This window comes from Macaca fascicularis, chromosome 12, assembly GCF_037993035.2.
Source record: "Macaca fascicularis isolate 582-1 chromosome 12, T2T-MFA8v1.1".
Lineage (NCBI taxonomy): Eukaryota > Metazoa > Chordata > Mammalia > Primates > Cercopithecidae > Macaca > Macaca fascicularis.
The window spans coordinates 127,248,159-127,268,714 of NC_088386.1; the positions used below are offsets into that span (position 1 = coordinate 127,248,159).

Consider the following 20,556-nt stretch of genomic DNA (forward strand, 5'->3'; position numbering starts at 1 on the left):
ATATGTACCACCCAGTTCACCCACTTAGCTGCTGTGTGTGGTATTTCATTGTCAGAATAAGCCCCTGTGTGTTTCTCCTTCCTTTGCTGTGTTTTTCACAGTGCAGCAAAGAGCTTCTTCATCCTCCTGTCCTTGTATGCCCTTGAGTGCTTCTCTGCAGCTCACACCTAGATGTTGAATTGCTGATGCAGGGGGATGAGGGTCTCATCTTTACTAAATCCTGCCAAGTTGCTCTCCAAAGGACTGACCCATTTGCACATTCACATAATGCCTTTTAAAACACTCTCGCTCCCCATCACCTAGTACAATCTCAAGTCGCTAGTGGTAGTATTTAAAGCCTCACTCATTAAGACCCTGTCTACCTTTATATTTTTATTTATATTTGTTTTTTCATCTGTAAAAATGGGGATAAATAATCATGACAGAGATGTAAACAGTGAGTTCATCTGTGGCCCCAATGGACAAAAAAAAAAAAAAAATGATAGTGTCCTTTCCTTCCTTTTTTTCCGTATAGTGTCCATTCACTGGTCCTTCTTCTGGAGCTATACAGAATAAGCTAATCCAGAAAAGGCGGTGCCAGGGGGTGGCATTAAAGCCAAGGCTGAGACCTGTCTTGATGCCTGGTAGGTGTCTTATTGGCAGGTTAGCTGATGGTTACAGCTCACTGAGGTCTTGGATCACATTCTAGTCTTGTGTCACGTGTGCATTTGATCAGCATGCTCTTCCCATCCTTATTCCAAGTCCAAGGCAACAGGGAACAGGTGGGGCCAAGCATGGAAGCCTCTCTATACCTGCCAGAGACCCACTAAAATGATAGATGTGTGGTTAATACTTGCTGAATGTCGAGTCAGTGACTGGCAGGATCTGAACACCAACAAAGGGTTTAGTAGCTAACTCCCTGTGTTTGAGTCCTGCCTGACAATTTACCGGCTGTGTGTGGCCTTGGGCAAGCTGGTGAACCTCCCCAAGCCTCAGTGTTCTCATCTGTAAAGCGAGAATATTAATACCCTTTTCATCAGGTGCTTGTGAGGATCAAATGAAACAATCCATGTCAAGTTCCAGGCAGACTCAATGCTTGCGAGCTGTTTTTAACACCGCCCTTGTGGTCTAGAGGCAGACTGGCCTGACTGGTCCAGAGGCAAGCCGACGTCTGCTGGAATGGAGGTTCCTCATGTGTTGCCTGGCCAGAATTAGAGAGAGCCAAGGCCGGGGGCTGGCCCGGATGGAGCGGGGATGGAAAGCAGCTGGCGGAGGAGTAGGGCACCCTCCGTGGGGAAAGGAGGGGAGGGAGGAGCCTAGAGCCAGGCTGGTCCCAGGCCACACTTTGGGTAGCAGCAGTCTGGGAGTTTTTCCTGAGGTTTTTTCCATGAGAACTTTGAGATTCATCTAAACCGTATTTCAGAACATAGACAGTATATTGAATAATAGTTTTGTTTTTTTTTTTCTTTATGACATTCCTGCTGACATGTAAGAAAATCCCTTCATTGGGCCAGGGGTGTGTCCACTCCTGGAGTGGTGGTTTCTCCTTAACTAGCCCATCCTCACTCACTCCAGGTTGGGGCAGGGACATACCCTGCCTTGGTCCCTAGGTCTTTTGTTCCGCTTTGCACCTTGTCTCCTAAGCACATTCATAGGACCCTCTGTTTGGAAGGGGCCGTGATTTCGGTTACCCTCTTCCTCTTCTCCATGTGAAGCACAGTGTCTGTGGTGCTGCTATAACACTGGCTTCCTCTCCCTCTAATCTCATGAAAGCTTTCTGCTGTCTTTCACTTCCTGTCCCTCTGAGCCTCCAGGTCTTCTCATATTGGGTGTATTAAATATTTCCTTAAGTCCTGCTTTTCCTAGGGCAACTTTGCCATCATCTCCACGTTTCTTGTTGTTTTTGCTTAGAGTACAGAAAAAGTTTAAGCAGTTAAATGGAGTGGCGAAAACAAGAGACTGGGAGAACTGGGGAAGTAAAGGTTGTTCAGGTTCTCCGGCTTCTGTCATATCGTTATTTAATGAACTGGTCTGGTTGTGAAACCAACTGTCATACCCTGGGCTGCATTTTTGTGACTGGGGAGATGAATGTAGAGGGAGACTTTTCCGCATCACGGTGAGCCCTCAAGGATCCCGGACCTGCTTCCATCTGCAGTCCCGGGCACGCGCTGAGGAGGAAGGCTGCACACGTGGCCAGGTCCGTTCCACTGGGGAAGTCAGCGCCTCACGCTGCCCGGCCTGGTCACCTCAGTCCACCCTCGCTCTCCCATGTGGAGTGTTTTTCCCTTATTTTCACAAAGAGTGAGATTTACAATTCAGTGTTCTGAGAAGGTGTCTCAAATTTAAACTACTTATAGAAGCCTTATAATTATTTCAAGTGGAAGGCACACTGGATACTTTCACTTGTCATGTGTGAAACCACCTGAACACATTCTGCCCTGCATTCTATCTGTGAGAATCTGAGTTTTCAAATGCACTTAGCGGTCACCCTTAGTTTTGTTTTCAGGCCAGTTGCTTAGAATCTGGTTTGTCTGGAGTATTATGTATCGAAAGCCTCCAGTTAGGCATCTTGTAATGTCATAAGGTCACCAAGCTGCCATGGGGAAGCTTCGCATTAGGACATCTAAATTCATCTCAGCTCAAGCGCCTTCTTTATGAGGCATTCTTAATTTCTTGAAGCAATCAGTTATCACTGAGCTCTAACATTAGTAATCTGATGCATTCTGCTCTAGTACATAAAGACCAGTAATTTTAGTCAAATTCCTACAACAATGGTATTTAAGACCCACCCTAATGAGGTATTTATTCTTGGGTATTTCTTTATCCATCACTCCCTTACTTCACAAAGTAGATTTTAAAATATGTCGTTTCGTTTGGAATTCACAAGCAGCTCAGACAAGCTAGCACAGCGGCTGGTACCCTTGTCGCCCAGTGCACCCAGCACCTCGCCAGGCTTGCATTGAGAGAGGCTAGCAGAATTCCTTCCCTGAGTGGGGCACAGTGGCTCACGCCTGTAATCCCAGCGCTTTAGGAGGCTAAGGTGGGAGGATTGCTTGAGGCCAGGAGTTAGAGGCTGTAGTGAGCTGAGATCGTACCACTGCACTCCAGCGTGAGCTACGGAGCAAGAACCTGTCTCAAAAAAAGAAACGGGGGGAGAACTGATGGCCGCAGTGGCTCCTCTCCCCGCTGAAAGGCCTGAGCCGGCTTTCTCAGAGGGTGCCTCTTGGCCTCACCTCTGGGTTTGCCCATTATAAAAAGTCCAGATACGTCCTCAGAGTTGTTTTCGTCTGCCTGGCACTGACTGAGGAAGTGGAGCAAGTGCCTGCTATCAGCAAGCGTCATTGCTGGGCGGCTCTCTGCTTACATTTCCCACCGCAGGTACTGGGCTCCTCTGCCTGCACGTGTTGCCGGGACGGTTGAAGGAAGCTCTGGCTTCTTTGTTAAGCTGCACTTCCCACCTCAACTAGCGCAGCTTAGTTTGCTTCCTCTCTCTCCACCTCCGAGCCCTAAGGATGCCTCCGTTCCCTTTTCGCCGGTATCAGTATCAGTGTTTCTCAGAAACCATGGCAGTGACTTGTTTATATCTACACAGTATCATGGCGTTCCAAAAGCAGAGAATTTAAGAAATTTCTTCCATCCATAAGTTATGATTTTAAAGGAGGCAGCTAGGTGATCCCATTTACTAGCTAGAGAAAATGAGGCACTGACAAGAATCATGTCTTTCTGAATTAGAACTTGGTACAAAACTTTTTAAACCAAGAACCATCGATTTGGTAATGATTTTCACCTCAGTTTTCTTACATCTATGCATTTTACATTAAAGTAATAATAGCATATGCCTGCATGTTGCACTAGAGAAACTGAGGCAGCAGAAGCCAACTGTCCCAGTTGTGAGCAGCTCAGCTGCAGGCCCTGGTTCTGCCCCAGGCCCCCTGCTCACACTGCTGTGCTCCAATTCAAGTTAACTTTTATTAGTGGGCAGCAAATATTAGGATCAAATGCAGAAACTGTCCTGTGTTTCTAAAGGTTAGGGAGGACTATCAGTTCTCAACAAATTTAATTATAAAGTACTTTTTTTTTTTTTTTTTGAGATATAGTCTTGCTCTGTCGCCCCGGCTAGAGTGCAGTGGCGCGATCTCGGCTCACTGCAACCTCCGCCTCCTGGGTTCAAGCGATTCTTTTGCCCAGCCTCCCGAGTACCTGGGACTACAGGTGTGTGCCACCATGCCCAGCTAATTTTTGTATTTTTAGTAAAGACGGGGTTTCACCGTATTGGCCAGGCTGGTCTCAAACGCCTGACCTCGTAATCTGCCCACCTCGGCCTCCCAGAGTGCTGGGATTATAGGCGTGAGCCACCAAGCCCGGCCTATAAAGTACTTTAAATTTAAAAACAGCTTTGTTTTAATTTAAAAAAAAAAAAAAAACAGGCCAGGCACAGTGACTTACACCTGTAATCCCAGCACTTTGGGAGGCCAAGGCGGGCGGATCACCTGAGGTTGGGAGTTCGAGACCAGCCTGACCAACATGGAGAAACCCCGTCTCTACTAAAAATACAAAATTAGTAGTGGCGCATGCCTGCAATCCCAGCTACTCGGGAGGCTGAGGCAAGAGAATCACTTGAACCCAGGAGGCAGAGGTTGCGGTGAGCCGAGATCACGCCATTGCACTCCAGCCTGGGCAACAAGAGCAAAACTCCATCACAAATTAATTAATTAATTAATTAAACCAAAATGAAGCCATGTAGGTACAGTGACTCACGCCTATAACTCTAGCTACTCGGAGGCTGAGGCAGAAGATCGCTTGAGCCAGGAGTTCAAGTCCAGTCTGAGCAATGTAGCAAAACTCCATCTCAAAAAAAAATTTTTTTCTTTGTTTAATTAGAATAAAACAAAACGAGCCGGGCACAGTGGCTCTTGCCTGTAATCCCAGCACTTTGAGAGGCTGAGATGGGTGGATCACTTGAGCTCAAGAGTTTGAGACCAGCCAGGGCAACACGGAAAAACCATGTCTCTACCAAAAATAGAAAAATTAGCCAGGCGTACTGGTACATGCCTGTAATCCCAGCTACTTGGCTGAGGTAGGAGGATCACTGGAGCCCGGGAAGTTGAGGCTGCAGTTGGGCCCTTGATTACACCACTGCCCTCCAGCCTGGGAGACAGAGCGAGAGATCCTGTCTCAAACAATAATAATAATAAATAAAATAAAACGGAATAAATAAATGGATCTCTTACTAACTTTAACTTGTGATTGAGATGTGTTGTTTGCTAGTCTTTGTATGTATAAGTTGATTTGCAAGTAAATGGGTCTTACATATGTACTTGTCCAGGATAAAGAAATACTTTTGCTAGCACTGACTGAAGTTAGCCATTGACTGTGTGTTTCTCATTGAAATGGAATGTGGACGTTTGCTTTGTTTCTTAATGTTTCATATTCCCTCCTGGCAGGGAAGTGGTGTCTCACCAATACCTTGGTGAAACTGTGATTCCAATGCCCATTTCCAGCTGGGGCCTCTGAGGCTCCGTCCCCTGGAGAAGAGATGAAAGAGTACTCTATGCCCAGAGCTCCCTGCCACTCACTCAGACAACAGAGCTGCTGCTTTGGTTCACAAGGAGTACTCATTTTCCTAAAATTCATCATCAAATGTACACACACCCTTTGATCACTGAGATGCTGCTATTTTGGTAAAGTACTGTAAGTCAAGGCAACAACCTAAATCTTACATAACCGTCCGAGAATTGACCTGGGGTAGGGCCTCACATACAGGATTACCTTTAAGGAATTGCAGGACAGCGGGTGTGCTAGCACTTGGCAGAGCTGCCAGCTCAGGTGCAGCAGCAGGAGAAGGTGGCTGCCCTCCCCATAGGACTTGAATCCCAAGTAGAGCTTAAATCACAGTGGTAACTGTGAGCCTGGGCCCTGGGTGGGGCAAGAGTGGACTCTCCATTTGTGATTAGACAAGAGAAGAGGAGAGAGAGAGACGAGACGCGGAACTTCAGATGCCACTACAGCCCTCCCTCCCATTACTCTCTGTGCCCTGTTCAACTCAATCTCAGCCAGGCAACAGGAACCCAAGCTGTCCAGCCTGTACCTCCTCAGAAACAGGCTTCTTCTACGGGACCCCAAGAGGCTAAGTCAGAAAGACCTGGGCAGAAGAGGCTGCCCCCAGCTTAAAGTCCAAACTCCTAGACTCAGAGCTGGGCTACTGCTGTGGATTTGTCACTTCTCTGGGTCCCTGTTTCCACACCAGGAAAATCCACACCACGCCACTGTGAAAGTTAAGATGTAAAGTGCTATGCAAATGTAAGGTGGGTTCCTTAATTATTCTATGACAAGGGGCATCAAATAAATGCCCCCCAATGCAAGCTAGTAGGAGTGGTGTCTGCTCAGCAGCCCCTTCCCCGAGTAAGATGGTGCTGATTGTTGGAAAAGGCTCTGATTGATCTGGGGCCTGCCTCTTACTCTGCTGGTGCAGGCCTGCTTTTGGGGACAGCCTAGAGCAAGTTGAATCCTCTTTTCTTAGGACAGCCCATCTAGTGACGGCAGGTGGCACTGACTGTGCGGTTAAGAGAGACTGGAGAGATGGGGCAGCTTCCCCCAGCACAGCCCTACCCAGGGGCAGCCTTAGGACAGGCAGCATCACATTTCAGGGCCCAGTTGCCAGCCACACCCCGCCCTCCAGGCCCAGGAGGTTGAGCCTTCATAATCCCTTGGAAACAGACTTGGGCACATCAAACTCACCAAAGACCAGAACATCCTGAATGACTAGAAATTAGTCGGAAATGAAGACAGGTACTCATTTTTGCAGAATAGAGCTTTCTCTTCCTGTTGGCAAGTGTCAAGGAGCCAATTATAGTCATTAGATTGTTGGGTGGGCCAGGAGTCAAAGGGAAGGACTGGCTAGATGATCTTAGGGAACATTGTCACCAGGAGATGATGGCCTGCCCTCCCTCTGTACCCCCAGATCACTCCACACTTGGCTGCCACCTTCCTCCAGGTGGCCCCTCCTTCCCCTTTTTGCCTCCATAGCCAGCAGTTTCCCTCTCTCTGAGTTAATATTTATATTGCTGTTTGTAATTTAACCTGCAAATGACAGTCTAAGGTCGGCCGGAAGCTTTGGCAGGGACGAGGAGGGAGCGGTGCACACTCCCCCATGACTGTGTGTGCCACTCGGTCGGCATTCGAGTATACAGAGCCTTGTGACATCTCACATATGCTAGTTTTTTTATTTTTAACTCTTCTGTTTTTAATTCAAGATCGGAACATTTCCATCACTCAAGGATCCCTCGTAGAAGGATCCCTTTTACAGCCACTGCCATTTCTTCCTTAAATCCTGGCAACCACTAATCTGTTCTCCATTTCTGTAATTTTGTCATTTCCAGAATGTTATAGAAATGGAATCATATAGTATCCAGCCACTGAGGACTGGCTTTTTTCACCAGCAGCATTCTCTGGAGATCCATCCAGGCTTGTGTATATCAGTAGTTCCTTTTCTTTCTGAGAGTATTCTGTGATATGTATGTACCACATTTGTTTACCTGTTATCTTGTTGAAGGGCATCTATTGTTTCCAGTTTGGGGCTATTATGAATAAAGCTGCCATGAAACATTCGCATACAGATTTTTGTATGCCAACAAGCTTTTATTTCTCTGGGATAAATGCCCAGGAATATAATTGCTGGTTCTATATAGTTGCATGTTTACCTCTTTAAGAAATTGCCGAAATATAGCTGTATGTTTAGCTTTTTTTTTTTTTTTTTTGACACTGAGTCTTGCTCTGTCACCCTGGCTGGAGTGTAGTGGCATGATCTTGGCTCACTGCAACCTCCGCCTTTCAGTTTCAAGCAATTCTCCTGCCTCAGCCTCCCAAGTAACTGGGATTACAGATGCCCGCCACCACGCCCAGCTAATTTTTGTATTTTTAGTAGAGACAGAATTTCACCATTTTGGCCAAGCTGGTCTTGATCTCCTGACCTCATGATCCACCCGCCTCGGCCTCCCAAAGTGGTGGGATTACAGGCCACCGATCCTGGCCCCAGGATGTTTAGCTTTTTAAAAAATTGCCAAAATGTTTTCCAGAGGACCTGCGTTATTTTACATTTCTGCCAGGAATGTTTGAGTGATCTAGTTTCTCTGCATCTTTGCCAGCAATTGGTATTGCCAATGTTTTTTATTTTTGCCTTTTTTTTCTTTTTCTTTTTTTTTTTTTTTTGAGACAGGGCCTCACTCTGTCACCCAAGCTGGAGTGCAATGGTGCAATCTCGGCTCACTGCAAACCTGGCCTCCCGGGCTCAAACAATCCTCCTGCCTCAGCCTCCAAAGTAGTTGGAATTACAGGCACGTGCCACCAGGCCCAGCTAATTTTTGTATTTTTAGTAGAGACGGGGGTTTTGCCATGCTGGCCAGGCTGGTCTCAAACTCCTGATTCAAGTGATTCACTTGCCTTGGCCTTCCAAAGTGCTGGAATTACAGGCATGAGCCACTGCACCCGGCCTATTTTTGCCATTTGAAGAGGCATGTAGTGATATCTCATTGTGGTTTTAATTTGCATTTCCCTAATGGCTAATGATATTGGACATCTTTTCATGTGCTTATTGCCATCTGTATATTCTCCCTGGTGAAGTGTCTCTTCATGTCTTTTGCCCATTTTCTAATTAGATTTTTTGGGTATTTTTGAATGTTGAGTTTTGAGAGTTCTTTATTTATTTTTGATACTAGTTTTCTGCTGGATATATAGTTTCCAAATACTTTCTCCGTGTCTATAGCTTTCCTTTTCATCTTCTTAAACGGGTCTTTTCACTGAGCAACTTTTTAAATTTTTCGATGAAATTCAGTTTATCAGTTTTTTCCTTTTATGGGTTGTTCTAAAAATGTGTTAGTTTTACATTTAAGTCCATGATTCATTTTGAGTTGATTTTTATATAAGATATGAGAATTAGATTGAAGTTCAGTTTTTTTCCTACAAATGTTCAATTTCTCCAGCACTATTTGTTGAAAGAACTGTCCTTTCTCATTGAATTTCTTTTGTACCTTAGTCTAAAACCCACAGGACATACTTGTGTAGGTCCGTTTTGGAGTTCTCTGTTCCATTCCATTGATCTATGTGTCTGGCCCTCTACCAGTAGCATACAATCTGGACTACTATAGCTTGAAATCATGTAGATTGATTCTTTCCATATTGTTCTTCTTTTTCAAAACTGTCTTAGTGTATTCAATTTTCTTTTTTTTTTTCCTTTTTTTTTTTTTTTTTTTTTTTTGAGACAGAGTCTGGCTCTATCGCCCAGGCTGGAGTGCAGTAGTGCAATCTCGGCTCACTGCAAGCTCCACTACCCGGGTTCACGACATTCTCCTGCCTCAGCCTCCCGAGTAGCTGGGATTATAGGCACCTGCCGCCACGCCTGGCTAATTTTTTTTTGTATTTTTTTAGTAGAGACATGGTTTCACTATGTTAGCCAGGATGGTCTCAATCTCCTGACCTCGTGATCCGCCCACCTCAGCCTCCCAAAGTGCTGGGATTATAGGCATGAGCCACCACACCCGGCCAACGTGTTCAATATTCTTTGCCCTTTCCATATAGATTTTAGAATAATCTTACTTATGACTACAAAATCTCTTGCTGGGATTTTGATAGAAATTCCATTACCCCTGTAAATCAATATGGGGAGAACTATGTTGAGTCTTCTTGATGCATGAATGAGGTGTGGTTCTGTATTTATTTGAATTTTTTATTTCCTTTTTCTTTTTTTTGAGACAGAGTTTTGCCCTTTTTGCCCAAGCTGGAGTGCAGTGGCGTGATCTCCGCTCACTTCAACCTCCGCCTCCCGGGTTCAAGTGATCCTCCTACCTCAGCCTCCAAGTAGCTGGGATTACAGGCACCCACCAGCACACCCGGTTAGTTTTGTATTTTTAGTAGAGACAGGTTTTCACCATATTGGTCAGGCTGGTCTTGAACTCCTGACCTCAGGTGATCCGCCCGCCTCAGCCTCCCAAAGTGCTGAGATTACAGGCATGTGCCCCCGCGCCCAACAGATTTCTTTTTTTTTTTTTTTGAGACAGAGTCTCGCTGTGTAGCCCAGACTGGAGTGCAGCGGCACGATCTCGACCTTGGCTCACTGCAAGCTGAGCCTCCCAGGCTCACACCATTCTCCTGCCTCAGCCTCCTGAGTAGCTGGGACTACAGGTGCCCGCTACCGTTCCCGGCTAATTTTTTGTATTTTTAGTAGAGACGGGGTTTCACCGTGGTCTCGATCTCCTGACCTCGTGATCCGCCCTCCTTGGCCTCCCAAAGTGCTGAGATTACAAGCGTGAGCCACTGCGCCCTGCCGACAGATTTCTTTCATTAGAGTTTTGTAGTTCTCAGCATACAAATGTTGTACATGTTTTGTTAGATTTATGCCTATTTCTCTTTTTTTGAGCAATTGTAAATGGCATTATATTTTTAATTTCAATGTTCGTGTTCCTTACTAGTTTATAGAAATTGATTTTATATGTTTTTCTTATATCCTGTGAGCTTTTTGAACTCGTTACTTCTAGGAGAGTTTTTTTGTGTGTGTATGTGGTTTCTTTGTAGATTCCTTATTTCTACATAGACAGTCATATTAAGTGCAAATAGGGATCGTTTTTCTTCCTTTTCTCATCTGTATGGCTTTTATTTGCTTTGTTTGCCTTGTTGGGACTCCTTGCAGGGACTCCTTCTAATTACTGCCAAGTTTGAGTAGAATTCCAGGTTCCACGCTTGGCATGGTTGACACCAGTTGATGGGGGGTCCTGGATCCCCACTACGCCTCCACTAATGCCTCCCTGCCTAGAAGGGACAAGAGTACCCCATCACTCACTGCGCCCCACACGGCTCCTCTGACACCACCCCAGGAAGGATGTGAGGGGCATCTGGTCACTGCCAAGTGTGGGTAGAAGTCTAGGCTCCCACCTGGTCTTCACTTACATTGTGGGGTAGGGGCCTCCTTACCGCCCACCAAGGATAAAACTGCTGTCTACTCAGCCTTCTCTGGTATCACCACCTGGGGTGTTGGGCTGTGCAGCCCAGCCTGGTGAGGGTACAGCTGGGGCTCCTGAGGCCCTTGCTGGCGCAGGTGGGAGTTTAGCTACCATGTTTTCTCCAGTGTTTATTTCCTAAAATTTTCCTGTCATGCCAGCCTTCCCCTGTCCTGGTCCTTTGGCTAAAGGAAGCAGGCTTTGGGGGACTTTTTTTGTTTTCAACATTGACATTTCTGGTTGTTGGTTTCTTAGGCTCCAAATGTGGCATATACGAAACAAAAAGAAAACCCAGGCAGCCTGGGTAACCTGGCAAACCCTCGTCTGTACAAAAAAATACAAAAATTAGCCAGGTGTGGTGGCATACACCTGTAGTTCCAGCTACTTGGGAGGCTGAGAAGGGAGGATTGCTTGAGCCCAGGAGGTCAAGGGCGCAATGACCTGTGATCATGCCACTGCACTGCAGCCTGGGTGACAAGAGTGAGACCCTATCTCAAAAAAGAAAAGAAAACCCAGGGACGTCACCAGCTGTCATCCTTGGGTCTCAAGGCCCCTAGGCAGTCTGCCTTCTTCTCTCCATCTTTCAGGGTCACCTTATATTTCTTTTATAGGTAGTGTCCAGTGTTTTTGGTTGTACACAGTGGGAGGAATATGGAAAGGAACATCCACTCCGTCTTCCCAGAAGCAGGACAGTGCTGCCCTTTTTGCTGAGTCTTGTTACTTACTGGCTGTAAACTTTCTTGAGACGAGCAAACCTATTCTAGAGTTTCCGATCCCCCATAAGGCCTGTATATATGAAGGTGCTTAATAGTGACTGACTGACTGTTCATATGGTGCCTTGACCTCACAGAGAGATAAGTTCTGAGAACTGTGATTAGGAGAGACTTTAAAGAGCCTTCTAGAACCTCCACACACCTAAGCAATGGAGGCTCCCAGCTTCCTGAAGAGGCTGGTTGGCCTTGTCCCTTTTGTCTTCATGGAGAGGTTGGGAACAGAGGCAGACTACCCCTGAGCCCCCTTGGAACATAAGCCTTCAAGTTGCTGTAGTTGGCTGAGGCCTTCTTGTTTCATGACAACTACATGTTCTGGGGAGCCACCCCTTGGGAGCTTGTGGCAGGGTGTCCACGGCATTCATCCCATGTCTCCTGAAATAGGAGGACCATGACATCATGGAAGCCGATCTGGACAAAGACGAACTGATCCAGCCCCAGCTCGGAGAACTCTCAGGAGAGAAGCTTCTGACCACGGAGTACCTGGGGGTAAGTGCCACATGAAGGGTGGGGATCTTGAAACAGAAAGGCCAGATGGACGTGGATGGATTTCGTGTTTTCAGTGACACAGAGGGCTTAGTTTGGTTTGTTACCATACTGTGTTTATGAGAAGGTCCATGTTAGCCAGTCTTCTCTCAGTGGCCCTGAAATGCACTGTGGCCCTAGCTGCCTGTCACAAGTAGACAGGTATATGGATTGGGGAAAGATATAACTAAAAGGCACATGCCAGGGGCCTTTGGAACATCAGAAGGTATGCCTGACCCCAGTAGCAATCGCCTACCATCCCACTTTTTAATTTCTGCATGCCTTTTGTATTGGAAGGGAGTACTGAGGTAGACTTGGAAGTCATTGGCGCAGAGGTGTTGGCTGAAACCATCATAGCCCATGAGGTTACCCGCTGAAGCACAGTGTGGAGAGTGGGGACTGAGCAAGGAGGGGCATTCCGGCAGTCAGGATGGGAGAAAGGAGGGGACCCAAGAAGGCCAGAAAGTGAGTAGTCACGGAGTCCTCAGGAGAACTGAAGAGGGTCATGGAAACAGAAGGGAGGGGTGTTTCAGGATGGAGCCAGTGGTCAGTGCAAGCATCTAAGAGGCCTATGGAGTCACCATCTGGGATGGGGCCTTAAGCTGACCTCTGAGAGCTCCGATTGGCTTGGATGCTCAGCCAGCTCCAGAACCACCGGCTTACGACCCACCAGCTAAACAGGGCAGGGTGTGAGTCGGGAGGAAGCAGCCACTCCTCAGGAGAGGATAGCAGTGCCAGGGCCCGCAGGTATCTCAGAGAGCAAGTGGGGGGACCAGGTGGGATGCTGGAGTGTAAGGGTCTGGAAGGGAGCAGCAATTGCCGGGAACCAAGACCAATTCAGACTGAAACCCTGTGTGGGACAGCTGAGCACATAGGGTAGAAGAGTCACTAAAAGAGGCTCCTAGAACTTTGAAGCTGGCGGTTGCTTCGGTCAGTTGTTTGGACCCCAAAGTGTCCTCATAGCCAGCAGGTTGTTGTTGGAGAAGAAGAGTGGAACCAGTGTCTCAACAAGTGACTGGCACAGCCAGAGCCTTGGGAAGGAGAAAGACGATGCATGCAGGTGGCCGGAGCCTTTATGGGAGCAGGTGGAAGCAGAAAGTGCCTACCAGGTCCCATTGCCACCCCCCAGCCAGACCCTCAGTACCTCCCCAGAACACTGGGCGGCCTGGTCACCTGGCCCTCATCGCTTCCTCATCGCCTGTGGAACTTCAGGAGTTCTAAGCTGGAGTGCAGTGCGTGGTGGTGGGACTTCAGGTTGGAGAGACAGCCACAGTCCAGACCATGTGGCTTTGTAGGTCATGGCAAGGGTTTTGGATTTTATTCTACGAGAGCTAGGACGCCACTGGAGGTGAGAGCAAGGAAGTGACTTGGTTTGACTCATGTTCTAACATATCCACTATATTTTCACTCTGTGAAGGCAGGGAGGGATGTGACTGATGGAGGCTGGGGGGCGGGGAACCACCGCGACCCCTTTCAGGGATAGGAGCTGCTGACCAGTAGCTGCCATTCCTTAGAACATCTCGAGGATCAAAGGAGTCTAATTGGCTGTGGAGCTGTTTACATTAGGTCGAGCAGGGAGGTGCTCAGGAAAAGTCAGAATTGCACCCGTCAAGGTTCCAAGTTGTTGATGGAAGCCTAAGGCGTGACTAGGCCTGTGTCTCCCTTTGGAAGAATGCTGGCTTTGTCAGAGACGCGGCTCCATGTGGTAGGATAGAAGCATCTGCGAGACACTTCTGCTTCACGGGCAGGCGGTGAGGAAAACAGAGGAGGCAAATTGGTGGGGCTTCCTCAGAGGGCACGTGGTGATACCTGTTGAGACCGCGGTGCATGTACCCCTGACCACACTGCTGCACAGGCAGACACGCAGGCAGGTAAACGTGAGCAAGGATGTCCATTTGCAGGCAGGTCAGACAGAAGCTTGAATACAGTGCTCAGTTAATAATTTAGAGGACCTCTCCCCAGTGAAATGCCATGGGGGAGATCTTCTGTTGATATGGTAAACATCTTCAACAACAACAAAAAAGCAAGGTGCAGAACATGGTGAGACTGCTAGTTTAATCATGCAGATTGGCGAGGCACAAAGACACAGAGCTTTCAAATCAGTCAGTAACCCGGGTGTAATGGCATCTGGAAATGATACCATCTTACCATGATACGCAGTTCTAAACCTCCTAAATGTTTATGGATGACGCTTTTACTAGAAGGAAGCAGTGGGTGGAGATGTGAGCACTGAGAAACACAGAATCCGCTGTGTAGATGGGAAGAGCCAGTACAATTTGGTATTTCCCATGGCTGCAGTAACAAAGCACCTTTAACTGCAGACTTAAAGCAGCAGAAATTTATTCTGTCTTAGTTTTGAAAGGCAGAAATCCAAAATCAAGGTATCGTTAGGGCTGAACTCCCCACAAGGACCCTGTGGGAGGACCCTTCTTGCTCTTCCAGCTTCTGGTAGCCCCAGGCCATCCTTGGTTTGTGGCTGCGACCTGCCAGTCCCTGGCCTGCCTTCACATGGCGTTCCCCTCTTCTGTCTTTTGTAAGGACGCTTGTCCCCCGGGTGACCGAGGATGAGTTCTTCATCTCAAGGGTCCTTATTACATCTACAAGGGTCTTTTTTCCAAGTAAACTCATTCACAGTTTCCAGGGGTCAGGACATGGGCATAGCTTTTGGGGGCCACCATTCAGCCGACCCCACCAGGTCACCATAGGATCTCATGAACATTTTGATTAGAAAATGTAATGTGGAGCAGTAAGCGCTGAGGCCGGACGCGTGCTCCCAGCACTGCCCCCGTTCATGGGGCCATCCCCCACCGCCCTGTCACTCGGTCTTGTGATCTGACATTGCCAGCCTGCCAGCCTCTGTGTGCCAGGTTGGGGATCTCAGAAGATGGGATCCCACCTTGCCATGCCCTTGCTCTTGTGGTACATGAAAGGCCTGTAAATTCACATTTTTGTTGCGTTTTGTGTGTGTGCCAAGCTGAGGAGCTCTGACCAAGATAGAAGACATTTCACTGGAAAATATGTGCCTGAAAGTCGTGATCTGATGTACTGGGCACATTGCAGATTTGTCAAGATGAGTCTAAAGATGTTGGCTTTTTGAAACATTCTGTCAGAAAATTATATTCCAAAAGCTTTGATTGAACCTGTGCCATCTGCCCCACACAGCGGAATGCCGAAGAGGCTTAAGACACAGCTGTTACCTTCAAGAAGTTTACAGAAGGCGTCAAACAGCTAAAACTGCTCTTGCTGAGCGGTGTAGATAACAGCTAGGAGTGGTCAGTGGCCGGCAGGTGTGATCCTGCAGAGTGAGGGCCTGTCCCAGACCACCGAATCTGGGTTAAGGATAGAGTCTAGGCCCTACACCATACCTCCTGACCATAATCCCAGGAACCAATCATGGTGCACGCCAGTAATTTAAAAACCAGCCAGCAGCTTGGGGGTAGGGGTGGAGGTGCAACTGGAGCATCCGCCAGAGTGTTCAGGGATGAGAGAAAGCTATTCCCAGGATCCTGGACCAGTAGCCCACCCCTTCCCTGCAGGGCCACACTGCTAGTCCCCACCCTCCAGGTCTCCCACACAGCTCCTCTGCCCTGCAGAGCACAGGCTGTGAAAATGCTGAAGAGCACGGCGATCTCAGAAAGCTAGTGACAGAGAACAGGTCACTCTTCCGAGGCTTGCAGGAGTAGCAATGGCCCCGTGAGATGTGTTGCTTACTCATAATTCTAGTGAAGCCCTGTGCTGTTCTCCCATAGGCTGTGAACGTCAGAGTTCAAGACTGCTGACTTTCCTCCTGCTTCTCCTGCCTCTAGCATTTGTGAAATTTTTAGTGCCATGCATACTGTGCTGAGTAATCAACAATGCCTCTGGCCGGGCACGGTGGCTGACGCGTGTGATCCCAACACTTTAAGAGACGAGGTGGGAGGATTGCTTGAGCTCTAGAGTTCAGGACCAGCCTGGGCAATGTAGGGAAACCTTGTCTTTACTAAAATTTTTTTAAAAATTAGCCAGGTATGGTGACGTGCACCTGTAGTCCCAGCTACTTGGGAGGCTGAGGTGGGAGGATCACCTGAGCCCAGGAGACAGAGGCTGCGGGGAGCTGTGATTGCACCATGCACTCCAGCCTTAGAGTGCAAAAATAAATAAACAAACAATTATTGTAAAAATAAATAAATACAAATACAAATAGAAAACAATTCTTCCTAAGAAGAATGCTCTGACTTAAATAGCTCCATCACCTGAGTTAAAGGATATAGACATTTATGACAGAATCATGGAATCCCAGTTTTTTTTGCTTTTATTTCAAAGTGACCTTTAACAGTAATAGGCAAATCTCAGATTAATTCAGCACATGCCATGGGCCAAGTCCTGTGCTGACTGCTTCACACGACTCCATTTGACTGAATCCTCCCAGCAAACTTACGGGGCATCTTCCACTAGTACCTGCATTTTATAGAGGAGGGCACTGAGGCTGAGAAAGGCTGAGTCGCTTCCAGGTGTTACCTGAGCCCACCTGCCTTTTACCGCTCAGCCGGGCCGCCTTGCAGCAGCACTGGCCGTTGTCAGGTGAGTGGATTCTGTACTTGCAAGTTGAGAGAGCTCCAACCCGTGTGACATATCCGTAATTACTATATGATCTGTGTTTTCATCACAGACTCAGTTTTGGGAGAATGTCTATTGTGAATGCGAATTGCTCCCTTTCCACACTTCCTTTCCCTCCATCAAGTGAGAACCCAGATTCATTTAGTTTTCCTAAGAATCCCCAAAAGAGCTGGTTAAAGTGCAGGTTCCTGGCCCCACCTCCAGAGAATCTGAGGCTGTGGCAGTACCCCAGGAGTGGGCATTTTTATTTTACCCTGAAGTGGTTCTGAAGCAGGAGTCTGGGTCCTGGAGACCTGGCCATTTGGACAGAACTCAGGGTGTTAATGCAGCCGCCCCCAGCCTGTCTTCTGCAGCATGGCACCGTGCAGAACTGAGGCCCTCCTAGGCTGGGCTCAGACCTGGGCGAGCACCTGGAGTCAGGAGAGGGCCCTGGAATCCTGCTGTCCCCTGTCCTGCTGTGCCTAGAGGGGCAGAAGCATGAGGTGGCTTGCAGTGCACCTTGAGATCTCCTGTCCCTCTCTGCTCACAACAAAAACCAAAACTAGAAGAGAAAAGGCCTGTATTTCCAAATATTACTTTTAGGGTTTTTTTTTTTCACATGTGTCTCCACTTTGGGGCATTTCCTAATCCCTTTTCAGTCAATTATTCCTGCCCCATGTGACTGCAATGGTTGAAGAGCCATTGCCTCTGCTTATTAGGGGATTTGTTGGAACTGACTCAATGTCTATATTGTTTGTTGTTGTTGTTGTTGTTGTTTTGAGACAGAGTCTCGCTCTGTTGCCCCAGCTGGAGTGCAGTGGCGCAATCTCGGCTCATTGCAACCTCCGCCTCCTGGTTTCAAGGATTCTCCTGCCTCAGCCTCCTGAGTAGCTGGGATTGCAGGCATGCGCCACCACACCTGGCTAATTTTTGTATTTTTAGTAGAGATGGGGTTTCACGGTGTTGGTCAGGCTGGTCTCGAACTCCTGACCTTGTGAGCCACCGCACCTGGCCTCAATATCTATATTCTTGTACATTAAAACACAACCAAACAAGCAGGGAAAAATCCCAAACCCCAAAATATCTTGAATCCTTTTCGTTTGCCATTTGTTTCTTATTTTCTAATTACAAAAGCAATGTATGCTTATTCTAAAAAGTCAAAGTAAACAGAATATAGAGACCAACGGTAACTCTACCTACCCAGAGATAATCACTATCTCTTGTTATCTTTCCTTATCAGTTAGGATTGGGCTGAGGTGCAAATAGCAGAGAGTCCTACCTTATCAAACCAGCTAAAAATTCCTGGTGTGTGGGGGCTGTCAGATCCCAGGCTCTTTTCATCTCTTACCTGCCTGTCAGAGGGGCAGATTCAGACTTTGTGAGGCCTCCAGCTTAGAAGGGCTTGGGAGACCTTCTCTAAAATAACAGAATACAAAATCTGATATAAAAATGAGTGCTTGGCTGGGCGCGGTGGCTCACACCTGTAATCCCAGCACTTTGGGAGGCCGAGGCAGGCAGATCACAAGGTCAGGAGATCGAGACCATCCTGGCGAACATGGTGAAACCCCGTCTCTACTAAAAATACAAAAAATTAGCCGGGCATGATGGCGGCACCTGTAGTCCCAGCTACTCAGGAGGCTGAGGCAGGATAATGGTGTGAACCTGGGAGGCGGAGGTTGCAGTGAGCCAAGATCGCGCCACTGCACTCCAGCCTAGGCAACAGAGCCAGACTTTGTCCAAAAAAAAAAAAAGAGTGCTTATGTGGAATGAGAATTATAAAATAAATCATAGTGAAATTCACTTTTTTTTTTTTTTTTGAGACAGTCTTGCTCTATTGCCTGGGCTGGAGTGCAGTGGCGCAATCTCGGCTTACTGCAGCCTCCACCTCCCAGGTTCATACAATTCTCATGCCTCAGCCTCCCAAGAAGCTACAACAACAGGCATATGTGCCACTACACCTGGCTAATTTTGGTATTATTAGTAGAGACGGGGTTTCACCGTGTTGGCCAGGCTGGTCTCGAACTCCTAGCCTCAAGTGATCCGCCCGCCTCAACCTCCCAAAGTGTTGGGATTACAGGTGTGAGCCACCTCACCTGGCCCCAATTCAGTTTTTTGTTTGTTTGTCTGTTTGTTTGTTTGCGACAGTGTCTCTGTCATACAGGCTGGAATGTGGTGGAGCAAACATGGCTCACTGTGGCTTCAACCTCCTAGGCTTAAGCGATCTTCCTACCTTAGCCCCCCAAGTACAAATTCAAATTTTAAAAATTGAGAGATAACACAAACATTGTAAAATCTAGGAAAATAATGTTTATATTAACTAGCTGCTTGGCAAACACCTCATAGTTTTTCTTCATATATCTTTTGTTTTATGCCCTTTGATTGCTTCTGTATATGGCAAATTGGTAATGTTTTACAAGCATGAACATAAAAATGTAATGTTTTTGTCTACATATACGACGATGTTTTTGATGTTTTCTACCGAGAAAGAAAAAAAGATTAGTCGGCCTTTCCTGTAACATATTTGATCAGATTTTCTTAATATTGATTGATTAAAAAACTTTGTTTTGGCCTCACATTTAGTTCTTGGTAATGCCCTGTAAATCTTTTTACTTAAAAAATTACATGTATAGGCTGGGCGTGGTGGCTCACGCCTGTAATCCCAGCACTTTGGAAGGCTAAGGCGGGCAGATCACAAGGTCAGGAGTTCCAGACCAGCCTCGACAACATGGTGAAACCCCGTCTCTACTAAAAATACAAAAATTAACCGGGCATGGTGGTGTGCACCTGTAATCCCAGCTACTTGGGAGGCTGAGGCAGGAAAATTGCCTGAACCTGGGAGGCACAGGTTGCAGTGAGCCGAGATGGCACCATTGCACTCTAGCTCTGGGCGACAGAGCAAGACTATGTCTTGCAGAAAAAAAAAAAAAAAAAATATATATATATATATATATACATATTTAAAAGACAAAAATTTAAATCAACACCTGTGGAAAATAATTTTAAAATAATAGAAAATGTTTATGTAAATTTTTGTTTCGTTTTGTTTTGTTTTAGAGATATGATGTCACTCTGTCACCCAGGCTGGAGTACAGTGGTGCAGTCATAGCTCACCGCTGCCTCAAACTCCTGAGTGACGATCCTCCTGCCTCAGCCTCCCAAAGTGCTGGGATAACAGGCGTAAGCCACTGTGCGTGACCGTTTTGTTATTAAATTTGAGAAAACCATCCTCAAGTTTCTTCCATAAAAACACTAGGCTGGGCGCAGCGGCTCACGCCTGTAATCCCAACACCTTGGGAGGCCGAGGTGGGTGGCTCACCTGAGGTCAGGAGTTCAAGACCAGCCCGGCCAACACAGTGAAATCCTATCTCTCCTAAAAATACAAAAATTAGTTGGGCGTGGTTGCACATGCCTGTAATCCCAGCTACTTAGGAGGCTGAGGCAGGAGTAATTGCTTGAACCCAGGAGGCAGAGGTTGCAATGGGTCAAAATCGCAACACTGCACTCCAGCCTGGGTGACAAGAGTGAAACTCCGTCTCAACAACAACAAAAGCGAAACACTCTATGGGGAGGCAAAGTTTTACCTTTATCCCCTAGGATTTTTGACTGGGCCTGAGAATCAGATTGATGTAAAACAGATTCACAGGAGAAAAGCACATACATTTCTATAAGTTTTATGTGACGTGGAAGCTCTCCTAAGGAAATGAAAGGGAAAAGAACTG

At 47.1% G+C, this 20,556-nt stretch overlaps 1 protein-coding gene across 50 annotated transcripts in view; it reads left to right on the forward strand.

The window, feature by feature from the left end:
* ARMC9 (armadillo repeat containing 9) overlaps nucleotides 1-20,556 on the forward strand; it is a 180,867-nt gene that overhangs the window by 125,676 nt on the left and 34,635 nt on the right. For all 50 annotated transcript variants that reach the window (XR_012421558.1, XR_010580129.2, XR_012421552.1 and 47 more), the window contains one exon: nucleotides 12,122-12,226. Coding sequence is in view for 36 of the 50 variants with exons in the window: in XM_074010479.1 (XP_073866580.1) it covers nucleotides 12,122-12,226 (105 nt within the window). In the remaining 14 variants the exon portion in view is untranslated. The remainder of the gene's footprint in view (nucleotides 1-12,121; nucleotides 12,227-20,556) is intronic.